The 15,062-nt window shown below is 52.2% G+C and overlaps 3 protein-coding genes across 3 annotated transcripts; 1 reads left to right on the top strand and 2 right to left on the bottom strand.

Annotated features, from left to right (window-relative positions):
* Window positions 1-467: 467 nt before the first annotated feature.
* N7473_011474 (uncharacterized protein) lies at window positions 468-4,100 on the top strand (the record flags this gene model as incomplete). Its single annotated transcript, XM_057157413.1, has 1 exon — window positions 468-4,100. One exon carries the CDS (start codon window positions 468-470, stop codon window positions 4,098-4,100), a length of 3,633 nt encoding a protein of 1,210 aa, XP_057003263.1.
* A 308-nt stretch (window positions 4,101-4,408) lies between these two features.
* On the bottom strand, window positions 4,409-6,934 carry N7473_011473 (putative sugar hydrolase; the record flags this gene model as incomplete). The annotated part of the gene is made up of 5 exons (XM_057157412.1): window positions 4,409-5,551; window positions 5,608-6,541; window positions 6,596-6,659; window positions 6,721-6,835; window positions 6,902-6,934. 5 exons carry the CDS (start codon window positions 6,932-6,934, stop codon window positions 4,409-4,411), a joined length of 2,289 nt encoding a protein of 762 aa, XP_057003262.1.
* Window positions 6,935-7,772: 838 nt separating this feature from the next.
* Window positions 7,773-13,289, bottom strand: iml1 (GTPase-activating protein IML1; the record flags this gene model as incomplete). The annotated part of the gene is made up of 1 exon (XM_057157411.1): window positions 7,773-13,289. One exon carries the CDS (start codon window positions 13,287-13,289, stop codon window positions 7,773-7,775), a length of 5,517 nt encoding a protein of 1,838 aa, XP_057003261.1.
* Between the last annotated feature and the right edge of the window lie 1,773 nt (window positions 13,290-15,062).

The following is a 15,062-nucleotide window of genomic DNA, read 5'->3' as shown; positions in this document are numbered from 1 at the left end:
CCGCTCTTCACCGCCCTTTTCCATCGGCTCATCTCTCCACCCTTTCTTGATCCCACCACTCCCCACTCTCCTCGCTCTCTTCACCATCTACTCAAAACGACGCTGTCTGAGAGTCGTTTTCTTTTCCTTGACCACACTACTTGTTGTTTGTGGGGTCCTCGCCTACCAATTCCCCTCCATTGATATTCCCCCAGACGCCCCACTGTCTGCAGCCCATCCCACTTTCCCTTCTCCAACTCTCCCCCCTCCATCGAAACTCGATCACGCTTCTGATCTCCCCCGCCATCTCTTGAGGATGGTCTCTGCCCGGTGGAATTAGGTCATGGGTAGATGCAGTCTAGATCCATCTAGCTGTCTCCTACCCATCGTTACACTGCGTTTCTTGTCCGGACCGTTTTCGTCTTCCCTGCACTCCCTAGTACACATCTCTAACGGCGGCCCTGCACCACCCTCCGGGTGATTTCACCATGTTGGGTCGACTGCTTAGCACCGCGGCCTCGAGCCTCAATCCGGCGGCGTATTCTTCACGAAATCACGGAACTCCTCTTGAATCGGTGACTGAGGAGGAACACACATCCGGTCTTCTCTTCCCCGACGCCAGCCTCCTCCGCCGTTCCAACACCCACACATATCCACTCCAGACAACCTTCCACTCCCCCAATGCCTCCACAGCCGGTGCTTATGATGACCGCGGAGGATTAGAGCTGGATGCCATCAAAGATTTCCGGGTTATCGTGGCCCAAAATGCTCTAGGTGATCGTGATGCGTGCGTCCTGCTGGACACACGTGCCTCTGCTGACCAGCCCCCCACCGGTCTTGGTATTGACGCTCAAGGCCTTGACCAGCCCAGTGCACGGCATTCACGCACTGTATCCAGTCTTACCCGTGGTTCCCGCCGAGCCTTCCTCAATCAATCCTCCGTTGTCGAATCCAGCCCGCTCTCCAACGCTGCCGATGCTCGACGCGCCACACCAGCAAGTCCCGGTGCTTTCTCTCGAGCTCGGGGTCGCAGCTCCACACTGGCACCAGCAGGAACATGGCATGAACCTGGAGTCACACGACATGGTTCTGATTCCAATGACACTGGCTTGCTCAACTGCATCTTCGGCAGCAGTGCCTTCAGCTACCGTGGATCCTCGACGAAGATGCATATCATATCCGCAGATGATGAGCCGGGAATGGTCACAAGTTCCTCTCCAGCTGTTCGGAGTCCATTGGCCCGTGCCTATACTACTGGAAGTCCCTCAGGACTGATGGGGCCTCCACGAGTGTCGGAGGGCAAGCCACCCGCAAAAGTGACGGTTCTCGTGACTCGCATGTTCAGCGTCAACCTCCCAGAAGGAGCCGAGGCATCCGCTGAAAAGAACGATTACGCCAATGCCATCTACCAGGAATCTCTCCCGGAGATGGGCTTCCCTTTCCCAGACGTATCGAAGCGAAAGAAGATCAAGGAGAAGAAGACGCCAATGTATGCAGTTGCGATCACCATTCAAATCCCTTTGCTGGCCCGAAATTCTGGACGACCGGTATCCCGCTTCAGTACCCTCGGCCCTGATTCACCCCGAGTCGGTCTGTCGAGCTCATTGGATTCGGATTATCGCTGGCCGGGCGCCTTTCTCGACGACAGCTTGTCCGCAGCATCTCCTCCCGCCAGCTTGGACGAGCGTCTAGATCTTCTGGTCGACCACTGGGATGTCATCACCCGCACCTTGTCTCACCTGGAAAGGCTCGCTAGGAACGAGATCCTTTTCCTCCTGAAGAAGGTGGATTCCCTGTCTGGAGCCCACCCCAAACCCGCCAAGCCCCCGAACATGCAGAGGACGAATCAAACCATTGTCCATCTGCCCGCCAACATACTGTCCGTGAACTCGAAGCTCAAGGAGGAGGCAATTCGCAGTTCTCGTCGAATCAGTTTGGCTCTTCAAACACCCTATGTCCTGACTGGTCAAAGCCGATGGGGAGTGTGGCGAGAGGAAGGACGTTCCATCGTCCGTGGCCTAGGTGACAAGGATTCAAACTTCTTCTTCCTTGTACTGTTGACTGCGTTCTTGGGCAACCATACAGAATGGCTCAATGTCCTCGGACCAGAATGGTACCGTCGCCGCCACAGTCAGCAGCAAAAGGCTCAACAGGATAGCGAGCCCGTCCTGACCCACCGCACTGTCATCGTATGTCCCGATAAGATGACTGCCCGCCGTCTGATTTTTTTGCTGTCCGCTTTTATTCCATCCAAGCAACGCCTGGAGCCTCTACCGTCACCGATGCGACCCGGTACCTCGGCATCAATGCGTGCCATCTCCCAGAGCCCACCAGCTGTGCCGGTGCTACGCCAAGAGTCACTCCGCAGAGCGATTGAGCGACGTGCTCGTGCTCAAAGATTGAGACCTGGTGAGAGCTTTCACCACAGGCGCTCTGTCAGCATGTCGTCCCAGGACAATGCTCAGCGTCTTTCTGATGTGGCTGATCAAGCTACTCCTGTACCATCTACGGCCACGGCTCGCAGAGGATCAGATGCTCGTTCGATCAAAACATTGAGTGCGACCATCCAACCAAAGGACATTCGGGCACAGAATACCAGTGGAGCCACGACCTCAATGACCACTCAGAGTAGCACGGTTCCCGTACCGCATTTTACATCGCAGCAAACCCGTTCCAGCCAGGGAGGATCTGGTCGCAGTGCAGCAGATACCAATGAGAGCCTGGCATCGGAGACCTTGCTGAAAAACCTGCAACGAAGTGACAGTTCAGTTTTGAGTGGCAATGGCAGCCTACCTGCTGCTGGAGGACGGTGGGGTGGAATCTTCTCTGGACTTTGGAGCTCCCGCCAGGAGTCGTCCACCGATGGACCTGATTACTACTCCCCGGCTGAAGCCCGCAAGCGATCTGTTTCTACAATCTCTGGTTTACCCCCTCGTGCTCCGCCTACTCTGTCTCAGATGGTGAAAGAAGTGGCCGAGACTGAAGCAGAACATCGCCAGGAGGCTACGCAGAGTGGTAATATCTCTATTCCAGCCACTGCCAATAGCCCCGAGGATGATTCTCCTGAGCCATCGTCCCTTACTAGTCAGATCCGCGAGTCTCCCCTGAAACTTTCGGTCCGTGCGGATGAAGGTGTGGTCGATGTTGATCTCCCCTTACCTGGTTTCTTGTCCCTTTCTTCATCCGGTGACTCTACAATTGCCTCTCCCAGAAAGACTCGAACGTCGGTCACCAGCATGGATGCCATGGCCTCTACTCATAGTAGTGGATCTGGATTCCACAGTGCTGCGAAGGAGGCTGACGGCCCCAGTACTCATGTTGCTGGCTGGCTCAAGTCTTTCCATGAAGATTTCTCGCTCCAGGCGGTCCGACCTTATGCCGCTGTCGAGGCTGATATCAAGCGAGCCATGCGGGCGGAGCCCACCCCGTATACTCCGATGACGCCTGACGCCGAGGGCACCGAGAGGTGGGTGGATGTGGCGACAACGTTGATCGCCGATACCAGGACTTCTACGGTCAAGCGTCTTCGATTGAGACGGAAGATTATCGTGGGAGATCCCTATGGACAGAGTCATACGCCTCCATCGCCTGTCAACGCTTCCTACTCGGGCAGCTCTCGCAACTCGGGCGGGGCCGCAAGCTCAGCTTCCCCTTTCACCAGTTTCTTCACTGGCCAGGGCAGGTTCCCCGATGGCGCCTTCCCCGAGGCACAGGGTCCGAATCACGTCGAAGAGAAGTTCATTGAGGAGCCTGTCATGGACCTAGATGGGATTCTGGTGGATGCGGTGGAGCGAGTCCTCGGCCATAGTGGCTACTCGTCGCTCGCACATTCACGAGCCCCGTCTCCCTCGCGCGCAAGACGAGGTGAGGACAAGGGCCAAACAACTCCTCGGGGGGAAGAACCCCCACCCGTTGAGGTTCCACGCGCAGAGTGTCGGAAGATGCTACTCGGGGCCCTGGAGGAGGTTGTTCGGGCCGTCACCGCTGAGCATTGCCGTGAGGACGTAGACGGAGAGCTGGGAACCGCTGATCGAGAGCGGAGAAGGGCTTTGGCGGGTGCTGATAACACCCTGAGGCAAGGCATTCGGCGATGGCTGCTGGAGGTTGAGGACTGCTGGTGATTCACACCGAGACCTCGCTTAGTAGCTTTGGCATTTCCACTCTCTACATTCCTGTGAGAGTTTGTTCGGTTGGAGCACATTTCCACGGCCCATATTGCGTTTTGTTCATTTTTCTGCTACTTTGCATATGCGTTTTCTGTTTGATTATGATACCCATCTTTCTGTTGAGGCTACCTATACCTCACTCATTACTTTCAGAGGTCCATCTTTGATGTTTTAATACCATTCCAATTTGTGTTTTTCAAAAAAAAAAGTCTAGTCTTCTATGCAAAAGTCCTAGTCCACCCGAGTAGACATAGTGTTCTCATTTACTGTCCAATGTAAACCACTTCCACCTCATGTCCTTCCACTTCAACAGTCTTCCCATCAGGGGTGCTAGTCAGTTGGAGCGTCTTCAAGACCTGATCTGTCTGACCTGGGTTCACAACCTCAACAACAGTCCCAGCAGGCAGAGGACCATTAACCAACAACTGAATCCCCTCCAACGCATCACCCTCCGGCGCCTTAAGCTTAGGATTCACCACAGTCACCGAACCAGGACGCACCAAGATAGGCAACGTATCAAAGTCATGAGTCTCAGTATACCACTGACCACCCTCATACGACTTCGAATGATCAAACCAAGACACCCACTTCCCAGCACTCCCATCCTCAGTCTTCGGCACGTAAAAGGTAACCTCGCCATCCTCAGAAAACACAGGCGCAACCAACAAGTTCGATCCAAACATATACTGCGTATCAATAGAATACGTGTTCAAATCCCCAGGGAACTCCAAGAAAAGCGCTCTCATCAGCGGCGTTCCATCGCGGTGTCCGCGTAGTGCTTCCGCGAGGATATACGGCGTAAGAAGAATCTTGCGCTTCGCGCAATCACGTAGCACGGCCGAGCAATCTTCGCCGTAGATCCAGGGGACTCGGAACGAGGATGATCCGTGCAGACGGGAGTGAGATGATAACAGGCCGAATTGCACCCATCGCTTGTACAGTGCTGGTGGTGGTGTTCCTTCGAAGCCGCCAATGTCGGAGGCCCAGAAGATATACCCACAAAGCATGAGGCTTAGTCCGCCGCGTAGTGACTCGGCCATGGCCTCGAATGTGCTCTCACAATCACCGCCCCAGTGCACGGGGTATGCTTGGCCGCCCGGTGCGGTGCTGCGGGCGAAGAGGAGGCCTTGGTTAGGTCCGACGCGGTTGCTGAGCGTTTCGTAGACGATCTTGTTGTAGAGGAGGGCGTAGTAGTTGTGCATGCGTTCGGGGTCGGCGTTGTCGTGGTATTTGATTCCTTTTACGGGGATGCGTTCCGCGAAGTCGGTTTTGAAGCTGTCGACGCCCATTGACATTAGCCGTTCGAGGTGGTTGCTGTACCAGCTGCAGGCGGATGGGTTGGTGAAGTCGACGACGGCCATGCCGGCTTGCCAGAAGTCCCATTGCCAGACGGAGCCGTCGGTGCGCTGGAAGTAGGTTAGATTGTGGACTGTATAGGTTGGTGAGGAGGTGTGTGGCTGACCTTGATAAAGTATCCGTTCTTCTTGCCTTCTTCGAATAAAGGCGATGCTTGTCCGACATAGGGATTGATCCAAACACTAATACGTAAACCACGTTCCTTCAAGCGTTTGAGATACCCGATAGCGTCGGGGAACATCTCCTCGTCGAATTGGAAATCGCACCATTGGTACGACTTCATCCAGAAGCAGTCGAAATGGAAAACACCCAGCGGGATATCGCGGTCCTTAAACCCATCCAGGAATCCAGTAACCGTCTGCTCGTCATAGTTGGTCGTAAAGCTAGTCGTCAACCAGAGATTATAACTCCAAGATGGAACCAGACCCGGCCGACCCGTAAGAGTCGTATATCTCCTTAGGACATCCTTAGGCGAGTCCCCATAAACAATGAAATACTCAATCTCCTCACCAGGAACGGAGATATTCACTCGCGTAGTCCGCTCAGACTGAACCTCCAGACTAATCTTTCCAGGATGATTGACAAACACTCCATAACCCTTCGAAGACATATAGAACGGAATATTCTTGTACGCGAGCTCAGAGCTGGTACCGCCGTCCTCGTTCCACATATCGACCGTCTGTCCGTTCTTAACGAAGGGGCCGAACCGCTCGCCCAGGCCGTAGACTTTCTCGCCAACGCCTAGATCGAGCGCGGCGAGCATGTAGCCCTGCTTTTCGGCGTAGATTCCGTCTTCGTAGCGGTGCTTCTCGGTGCGTTGGTCTGCGACGTAGCCGATTGAGCGCCAAGAGTGACCGGTGATTTTCTTGCCGCTTGGAGCGCGAAAGATGAAGTCGAGTTCGTTGGCTGCGGTGTTGATGTCCAGGGCTAGGGGGCCGCTGGTGTAGTTGAGCTTGTTGGCTTCTTTATCGTGGGTTATGCTGCTGTGGCCGGAGGCAGTGTTAAGATGGTAGTGTGGGCCATTGTCGACTTGTCCTGCCCTGTTTGGGAGTCAGTTTTGCTCAGCTATACTGCTAGTACGAAGGAGGTATTACCAGTGGACGAGCTTCACGCCAATGATTCCTTCCTGTGGCGAGGTGACTTGTGCCGAGATGGTGGCTACAAACTGATCAGCATTCTCTTGAAGCCTGGGAGACGTATAATGGCCACAAGAACATACGTGAGTTCAATGTGTCTCCACGATGTCTCTGGAGCTTGTTCAGCAGAAGATGAACCGTCTCGTTCTCGGTACGAAGTCGCTCAATGTTGCTCATCCACTCAATCCGGACGCCTTCCTACAAGTCCAAAAGTCAGTTCTTTCTTTAAATCAAACAAAAAGCTAGCAATTGCCTTGGACGTACACGAAGGCACCACATTCCCTCTGTAAACTTCATCCTGGCTCAACAGCTGTTGCCAGCACGTAATTGTCTCTTAAAATGTTGGTTGTATCGCAGGTATCCGTATCCCCGCACTCGTAGCTCCAAGTTACTACTTTCCCCAAAGGACTCTAGCTCACAAAACAAGAGACCAGTAAACTAAAGAAAAGAGCGAGAATGAGGGGGAATACAGCAGACTATAGCTCTATTTTCAAGGCATGTCTGCCATTTCGGATTCCCCCATTCGACACGGAAGCCAGTCCGACATGGTCAGATGATGTGTAGCTTAACACGAGTCCGCTGCGTTGTTCTACTGGTTGTAGCGGGGCAATCCACAATTTGTCGGGGAACTGCGTGGAGTATGTAGGCAGTGGATACTATGATAGCTGGGGGAAATGCAGATTGACCAGGGTTGGTCCACCAACCAGCGTGGAGATGTCGATTGCGGTTGAATTCAGGGAGATTCGGCTAATTTGCCTCGTGTTGAGTTGTGCTTGGCGGGGTGTTTCGGTCTAAATTTAAGCGATTCTGAGAGGGAGAATTAGTAGGAGGACAGTCGGTAAGTTGGAAGAATTGAGGATGGGTTTTATGATAGAGTGGATTGATAAGTTGTTCGTTGATTACTGTTAACGATTAATATGCAGCTCTTCAAAGATACCGCAAATGAACATTGCATTCCAATGTGTCGTAGGAGCATACAGTATAGTAGATGGCATATCATATCCTTTCAAATTAACTATCACAGTACATGGAGTATAAACAACTAAGCTACCCTACTATGACAAAAGGGGTATACGGGGGCCTCTTCCAAGCTTCGATTCAGCATGATCTCCGAGACGCCACCGCGTTAAACCCTTCAAATCAGAGGACGCAGACTCCCACTCCTCGGACTGCCCATCAGGCTAAGACTTTCGCCCCGAGCGCGAGCCCTTGTCATCTCCGGCGACTTCAGCCCATCCCGATTATCTCGCGATTCTCGGGTGACTCGCGACGGCAAGCCGGGAGGAGGCGAGATGTGGTGACTGACCACGCTGGCAGGGAGCTCCAGAGACGGGATGGACGTGTCCATGAGATGTGCTGTAGTGGGCTCGACCTTGGTCGAGACCGGGCGGACGTGTGACTCGCTGTAGAATTGCTGTAGCTGCGCGGCATCCTTGCAAAATTCCTCCAAGGCGTTAAGGATGATCTCGGGAGCCCGATAGAGATTCGCAGAGTCGATGTCCTTTGACCCGGGCTGTGGGAGGGGACTGCCGATTTCATGGAGTGGCCGGGTGAGCGGCGACAGGCGTGGTGAGATGCGATCGAGAGGATCGTGCGTTGCAGTGCGCCCGCGGTAATCCGCCCGATTGTGATGCTCGTAGCGGCCTGCATCTCGGCTGGCTGCGCTGCGCGTGCTCACGAGTCGGTTCGCAAGCAGCAAGAAATGACCCTCGTCGGTGATTTGGACGATAATGCTGCCATTCCGGTGGATGAACTGCGGATACTTGTAGTCTAGCTTGCCCCATGAATATGAGACCTCCACGTCCGCAGGGAATGCTGTGCATGCTTCAAAGTCCAAGACAAAGTCAAACTTTCGCAGGAGGGCCTTTTGGTAATACAGGTTGTCCGGTGGTCCCGGCTGTGCGAATGATGCATTGTTGAAGACGGTATGAACGGGGCCCTTGGGAGGAGGAACCTTCAGCCGGATTTCGTATGGCTTGCGGAAGGGTTGGGTCCTGTCAATGGCGCATCCTTCCGCAATTGGTACTTGGACCAATTTGAGACCGAATTTCTCGGCAGTTGAAGCCCATGAGTGGACAGTATCTTCAATCAGCTTCGGCGTGGTGTTCATCCAGCTGAGCTCAATATGGAAGCAATTTTCGGGATTGTGCAGCCGATCATAATGGAGATCAATGACTTCTGGGCGATTCGATCGTTTCCGACTGTCAACGTCGTATTTGAGCGACTTAGACAGCATGATGGCAACTTTGTTCTTGAACTTGGACGGAGTATTTGGCGTTGGCGGCACCTTGTCGTCGGTGCTGTCCGAACGAGTGTGGAAACTAGACGGAGAGTCGATCACATTTCCAATTGCAGGCGTCGATGGCATCGACTTGTCGGCTCGGAGTTGAGGGAACCATCCACCTCGAGATTCCGGGCGCGTCACGCGATACTCGGCAGAGATCTGGTAGAAATAGTTGCCATCGCGGAAATTGTGTCGCTTCTCCACGTGCTGGAACAGGCCGTGCTTCATCAACTCATTGCCAAATCCAACCGCTTCTTCGCGGGTATCGATGTCCCGGAAGTTCTGCAGCAACCAAGTTGTAAACTCGAAGCCAATGAAGCAGTTGTAATGCAGCCGCCAATGCCACCTTCTATCCATCATTCGCACGCCCTTATCACCCTGGATGATCTGCGCAAAGCTAGACAAGTTGATACTGGATCGCTCCAGTAGCTCCGACTCGGGAAGAAGCTGAGCCGGCGGGTTGTCGAGTCCCGGGTCGGTGAGCAACAGCCGATCTAGCTCGGCAGCAACCACTTCAGATGGGTTTCGAGTTTGATACATGATGTTGAGTGGGTTCGCATCCCTCTTCTTGGTCGAAATTTCAAACCGCTTCTCCTCGGCAGACACGTACTTGTGTCGCTGCCAGATGTGGGTGAGGTGGCTGATTCCAAGTAGGTGGATTTCCTCCTCGTTATCGTCATTGAAAGATTGCAGATGGCGTCGGGAATTCGTGTGCAGATGCATTGGGATCAGGACATAGCGAACTCGCCAGAAGTGGAGCTGCTGTGCCGGATTATGGAGGTAATCACGATGGCCAGCCACGTAATTGTCGGCATAATTCCAGTTGTATTCCTCCGCGGTCGGGTCTAGCTTGATGTCTTTAATCTCATACTCTGGCCTCAAAATAGTCCTCATGGCGGGTTGATACAGCGTGAAGTTTGCCCGCTTGGGGAATGCGAGTGACGCGGTTGCTTGATGTGTAAAGCGTGTTACCTCTATCTCCCCACCATCTATGCAGATCAGACGGTGGATTGCATTTCCTTTTGACAGGAAGACGGTCTCTCCATCGCGTTCTAGGCCTCGCGTGTCGAAGACATTCAAAAACTCAAGAGCAGGTCGTGCGGATACCTCAGCCACGTTCTTGCCGACGATGATTTGGAAGCCATGAGAAAGTCGAAGCGCGATCATTTCTCGTAATAACACACCACGGGTCTTAGGGGACTCAAAGACATCCGCGTCGTCGTTAGGAAAGACGCGATAGGGTGTTTGCAAATAATCAGAGGCAAGTTCAGTGGCTGTGGGAAACTCCTCAGTGGTCAACGGCAAGACTGCTGGGGACTTCAAACTTTTCCACTTGACGACAGCGACGTGCGGAGGACGAGGATAAGCATGTTGCCAGCGACCAAACCAGCTCGTGTCGCGTAGCACGTCCTTGGGGGTATTGCATGGGTTGACAGATCGTACCCAGGGAGACAAAGCTTTGCTTGGCGAGGCCCGTATCGACCCATCGCGAGAGCTGTGATTGACAGTGATCTCAATTCTGTGGTCATGAGACCGAATTGGGCCTTCTTCGCGAACATCGTCGTTGAATTGAACTTCGGCAGCCGATCTTGACAACGAACCCTGTGTTTCTCCACGATCTGACTGTTCCGTAACCTCTGAAGGCTTCTTCGCCGGAGGCTTGATAGAAATAGGCTTGGAGGGGGTTGGCCGGGGCTCTTGATGGAGCTTTGGAGGCGTAGATGGCCGTGATGATACATCGACAATAGTGGGGATCGAGGCGGTCTCCGAAGGGCTTAGGGACGTAATACTTCTGGTATCAGAGAATGTGCTGCTAGGCCCTCTTTGGTTGGACATGGGCCCTGCGTTGGCATGCTCTACATGGACTCCTGTACTTGCTTGAGCTCTTGGCGGGGTGGCAATCAGACCACGAAGCGCAAAGCTGATTGTTCGGGAAATTCTGGAGGCGGGTCGTGTGGCTGTCGGGGTCTTCAACGCCGGCTTGGTCGGCGATGGGCTCTTTGTAGAAACAGGACTCTTTGGGGTGGTGACAGATGACGCATCGAGCCTTCGAGGGCCACTTGCTCGGATGATTTGATCTTTCTCGTTTGCGTTCGATTCATGCTCGCGTAGACGCGAGATAGATCGCGCTGATATCCGTTCATGTATTCCGGCAACTTGGACTTCGGGCTCACTAAGGCGCTTACTTTTAGGTCTCTGGGGTTGACGTCGTTTTGGTGTTGCTGAGAAAACATTCTCATCGTACTGATCCATCCAAGCCATTACGGATTTGCGTGATTTCTGCAAGCCCTTGATTTGCAGCTCACTTGGATCTGTTACATTCTCCAGGAATGACGATGTTTCTGGCCGCAGGCTGTCACTGTACTGGGCTTTTAGAGACGAGGAATTCGCAAAGCGTGCTCTCGGAGGAGCACGAGCAGGGTTGGTCCCGACCCAGGATCCGCGACGCCTAGGCATGTCAAGTCCTTCAAGTAGATATGGAATCGAAATGTTCGACTGTTCGCTTTCCATGACACCCATCATTTGAATTTCGTACATGCGCACTCTCGGAGTGAAGGCTTTGGCCGGCCGAGTGACTGTAAATGGAATGGGTGCATTGGGATCGTTCTTCAGTATTCTTCGAGCTTCTCGATAAGTTTCAGGATTCCAGTAGGAGATGTCAAGCCAATGAGGAATTCCATAACTCCAGTCTTTGGACCGAAGATTACCTCGCTCTCGCATGCGAGAAGCAGAAAGATATGATCCGGGAGACAGGTAGGATGATCTGCTGACCAAGCTGGAGATAGAATGGTGTATTTCCGGTGACATGTTGTTTCTGGGAATCTCGCTGGTTGATGGCAATGAGCTAGAATGCCGTTCTACCGGCTCGCGATATTTAAAGAGAGGAACCGAGTGAAGAGGCATGGGGCTCAGGCAGACGAGATCAATAGCTATGCCGCGATTGGCTAAGGCTTCTGTCGTGGAGGCAAGGGAGTCGTAAGATACTTCGAACACACCACTGCCGGGTGTGATGACAATGATTGAGGTGCCTGTGTGCACCATGTCTCGATCAATATGGTCGTAAGCCAAGTGGGCGGAAGCGAGGTGGATAGCCTCTAGAATGTTGCCTCGCAGAGCTGTACTCGGACGGCCCGCGATGGTCGCGGTGGAGGGCTTTGCTGAGAACTTGATACCACTTCCAGCTGCAACCTCCAAGTCATCTGTTTTCAAGATGGATACGTCTCTGAGGAATGTTCGAAAGTTCTTCTTCAGCTCATCCAGAATGGTCGTCCAGTGGCCGCTTGCCATGTCATTCACCACAACGCGGTAAAAGTCCCGAGTCGGAACTTGATTTGGACCAGAAGTATTTTTCAAGTTTCCGCTGTTGAGTTTGGATAGGCCAGGATGAGCAGATGCATCGTACTCGACGCGAGTAAACAGCACGATAGTGACCAAATGCTTGGCATCGGAGTTAGCCCATCGTTTGAAGAGCTCTGGTAGGAAACCGTTGATGACTCGGCTGAATAGAATATCTCCAGATCCCTCAGAGTCAAAGTCCCACATCTCTCGAGACATTTGAATGAACAAGACGTACTTCGCCGACTCGCTGCGAAAGACGGGAATGGTGTTGGGCGCAAAGTAGCCAGAGAGGACCTTCTTTTCTCGGATAAAAATGTTCTTGATGGTCGCTTTGATACTACCCATGAACATGATCTTTTGTCCCTTGTAGACAATCTTGTCCACAAGCTCGGATTCAACCAGTCGCCACATGTCAGAACGAACTATGTATTGATCGCGAAATGCGATATCCACATGCGATGCGGCGCAACTCTTCCGATCCACAATTGAGAGATGAACTTGAGTCCGATTCTTGAAGCCAAAAATATTGGCCACACTACTCGTCACGGAAATCTCCAATTTGGGATGTCGGGTCTTGATGTCTTGCGGCAGCGGCTTGACCACGAATAAACACCGGCTTTGGAGGGGTGTCTTGAATTTGGAAGTGCTGTCGTTCTTGGCCGCCGGTTTCAAATCGCTATGGGTATCGCGAGCTGTCTTCACAGCGGCATCCGGCTTCAAGCTCGAGTGGATGGGATCCCCGGACGCGCGAACAGGCAGAATCTCCACAATATCGCCGACTTGAACTCCGCTTTCGCCTAATGCCGAGGGATTGAGCAGGAGTTCCTCCCGAGAGAACATCTCATCGTGAACCCATAGTGTGCATTGCCGCCGGGCCAAGCTGGTAGACATCCGGACAATGCGTTCGTCCGGCGTGGGGCCGTGGTCGCGATGCGATGCTTCCATTGAGTGGGCCGTTGAAAGGGTCTCCAAGCTTGCGGCGCTCACCTGCCGCAAGTGGGACCGCCGCATGGGCCCACGCAGAGACATCTTTCAGCTTCACTGCATCGCCGAAGGCGAATTGGGAGCTCCTTTGAGAGTTTGGGGATTGTTTCGGCCGGCTTCGACATCGGGGGCATCATGTGGATCCGAAGAGAGCACCGATAAGATACGGTGCATCACGTGGTGTCACGTTATTATTTCGTCGCCTCAGGTGTCGATCTATACAATCTATGACAGTCGACACATTAACAACAAAATTTTTGCAAGATATCACTTTGTAGGACATGATAAATTACTGAGTTGTGATTTAAGCTTCTGGGATCTTCATTAAGCTTTCTGATTTTGAAAATTCGGCAAGATCTACTTAATGAGGAGGCACCCCCAACTATGTGTAGATCTGCTAAGATATATACAGGTATAGTAGGTTGAGGCCTTCGTCGTATCAAATCTAGACATGCGTAGTGGTAGTGCCACTCCAACGATGGAAAATTTGGGTATGAGGTAGGTAGTTGATCGATATTTTAGCTCCTACATCATGATTTGAGTTTTAAATTTGTCCCTTGGTCGTCGAATTGGCCTGCTGGCTGCCCATTGACCTACCCAGGAGCAGCTACTGGCGCATCCTGAGACCAGCTTCTCGAACATGGCCGCACCGTTATTGACCTACGCACCAATATCTAAGCAACTGAAGAAAGCCAAGAAAGGGTAAAATATGTCTTTGTTACCATAATTATTCGAAACGAACAGCCAGGTAGGTAGGAATAGGCCTATTCGATGGATGTAATGAGTTCCAGTCAAACTGCTCAATACTCAACACAACACTACGAACTTTCCAGTAGGAAACCTTGCATGGCTAAATTAGGCCTTAAGTCTAGGATTGTTGCAAGTGGCAGATGAGATGGGACTGATGATTTTCTTAAATACGGAAAAAAAATTTTTTAAGTACGGAGATGTTGAGATTGCCATACTCTTACTTGATCATTTGGATTGGAGCCTCAGGTCTAGCCAGTTTCTCTACTGAAGCTATATCCAGGACCAACTAGTTAGGCAGAAAATGCTAATTATGCAGGCTTGGATAAATCTTGTATTGAGCCATTGAATGTATGGACAGACCAGTTCACTCTCATGGAATTGGTATTAGAGAAGACTAGTTAGCACAAGCCTGTGTGGTTGCAACAGTTTTCCCCAATTCATGAAAATACTGACTAGGGGTAAAAAGTCACACATCAGGCTGATAGGATTGAATCAATAGGTACTGGAGTTTCAAGATCTGTTGTGATCGAAACCTCAAAGTGTTATTCCTATGTCAATACTGTAATGCCTGTTCAAGTAGCGATGAATAAGCAATGCTGCTGCGGTTAAATACTGGAGACTTTTGCTCGGAAATAATCCCCGGTGTTTTCCAGCCCACTTCGGTCGGCAAAAGGAGATTGTCCAATGTGGCTTACCCTAGCGTGTGGGGGAAAGGGCCAGTAAGTTGGTAACGGAGGTTTTAGGGCAATCATACCCATTAGACCTGGCACAAAAGATTAACACAACTTACAGCAGATACATAACAAGTGGGAAAAAACAAGGAATTGGAACAATCTTCACGAGATGCGTAGGATATGAAAACCCTCGGCGGCCTTGGCAGGGCAGTTGCAACACTTGAATAGTCGGCGAAACAAGACTGGCGAAATGAAGAGTTAATCAAGAATTGTCGAATATTGCGAAACGAACCGGGCATGACTTCGCGTCAAATAAATAGTCAGTGACGAGTCTAAGCAAGTCACCTGGTGTGTTGTCATCAGAGCTCAGATCCAAGTTCCCATGCGCTTGAGC

The sequence above is a fragment of the Penicillium subrubescens genome (assembly GCF_028828155.1).
Source record: "Penicillium subrubescens strain IBT 31985 chromosome Unknown utg000010l_segment0_segment0, whole genome shotgun sequence".
NCBI classification, from domain to species: Eukaryota; Fungi; Ascomycota; class Eurotiomycetes; order Eurotiales; family Aspergillaceae; genus Penicillium; species Penicillium subrubescens.
This window is presented reverse-complemented; position numbering and strand designations above follow the sequence as displayed.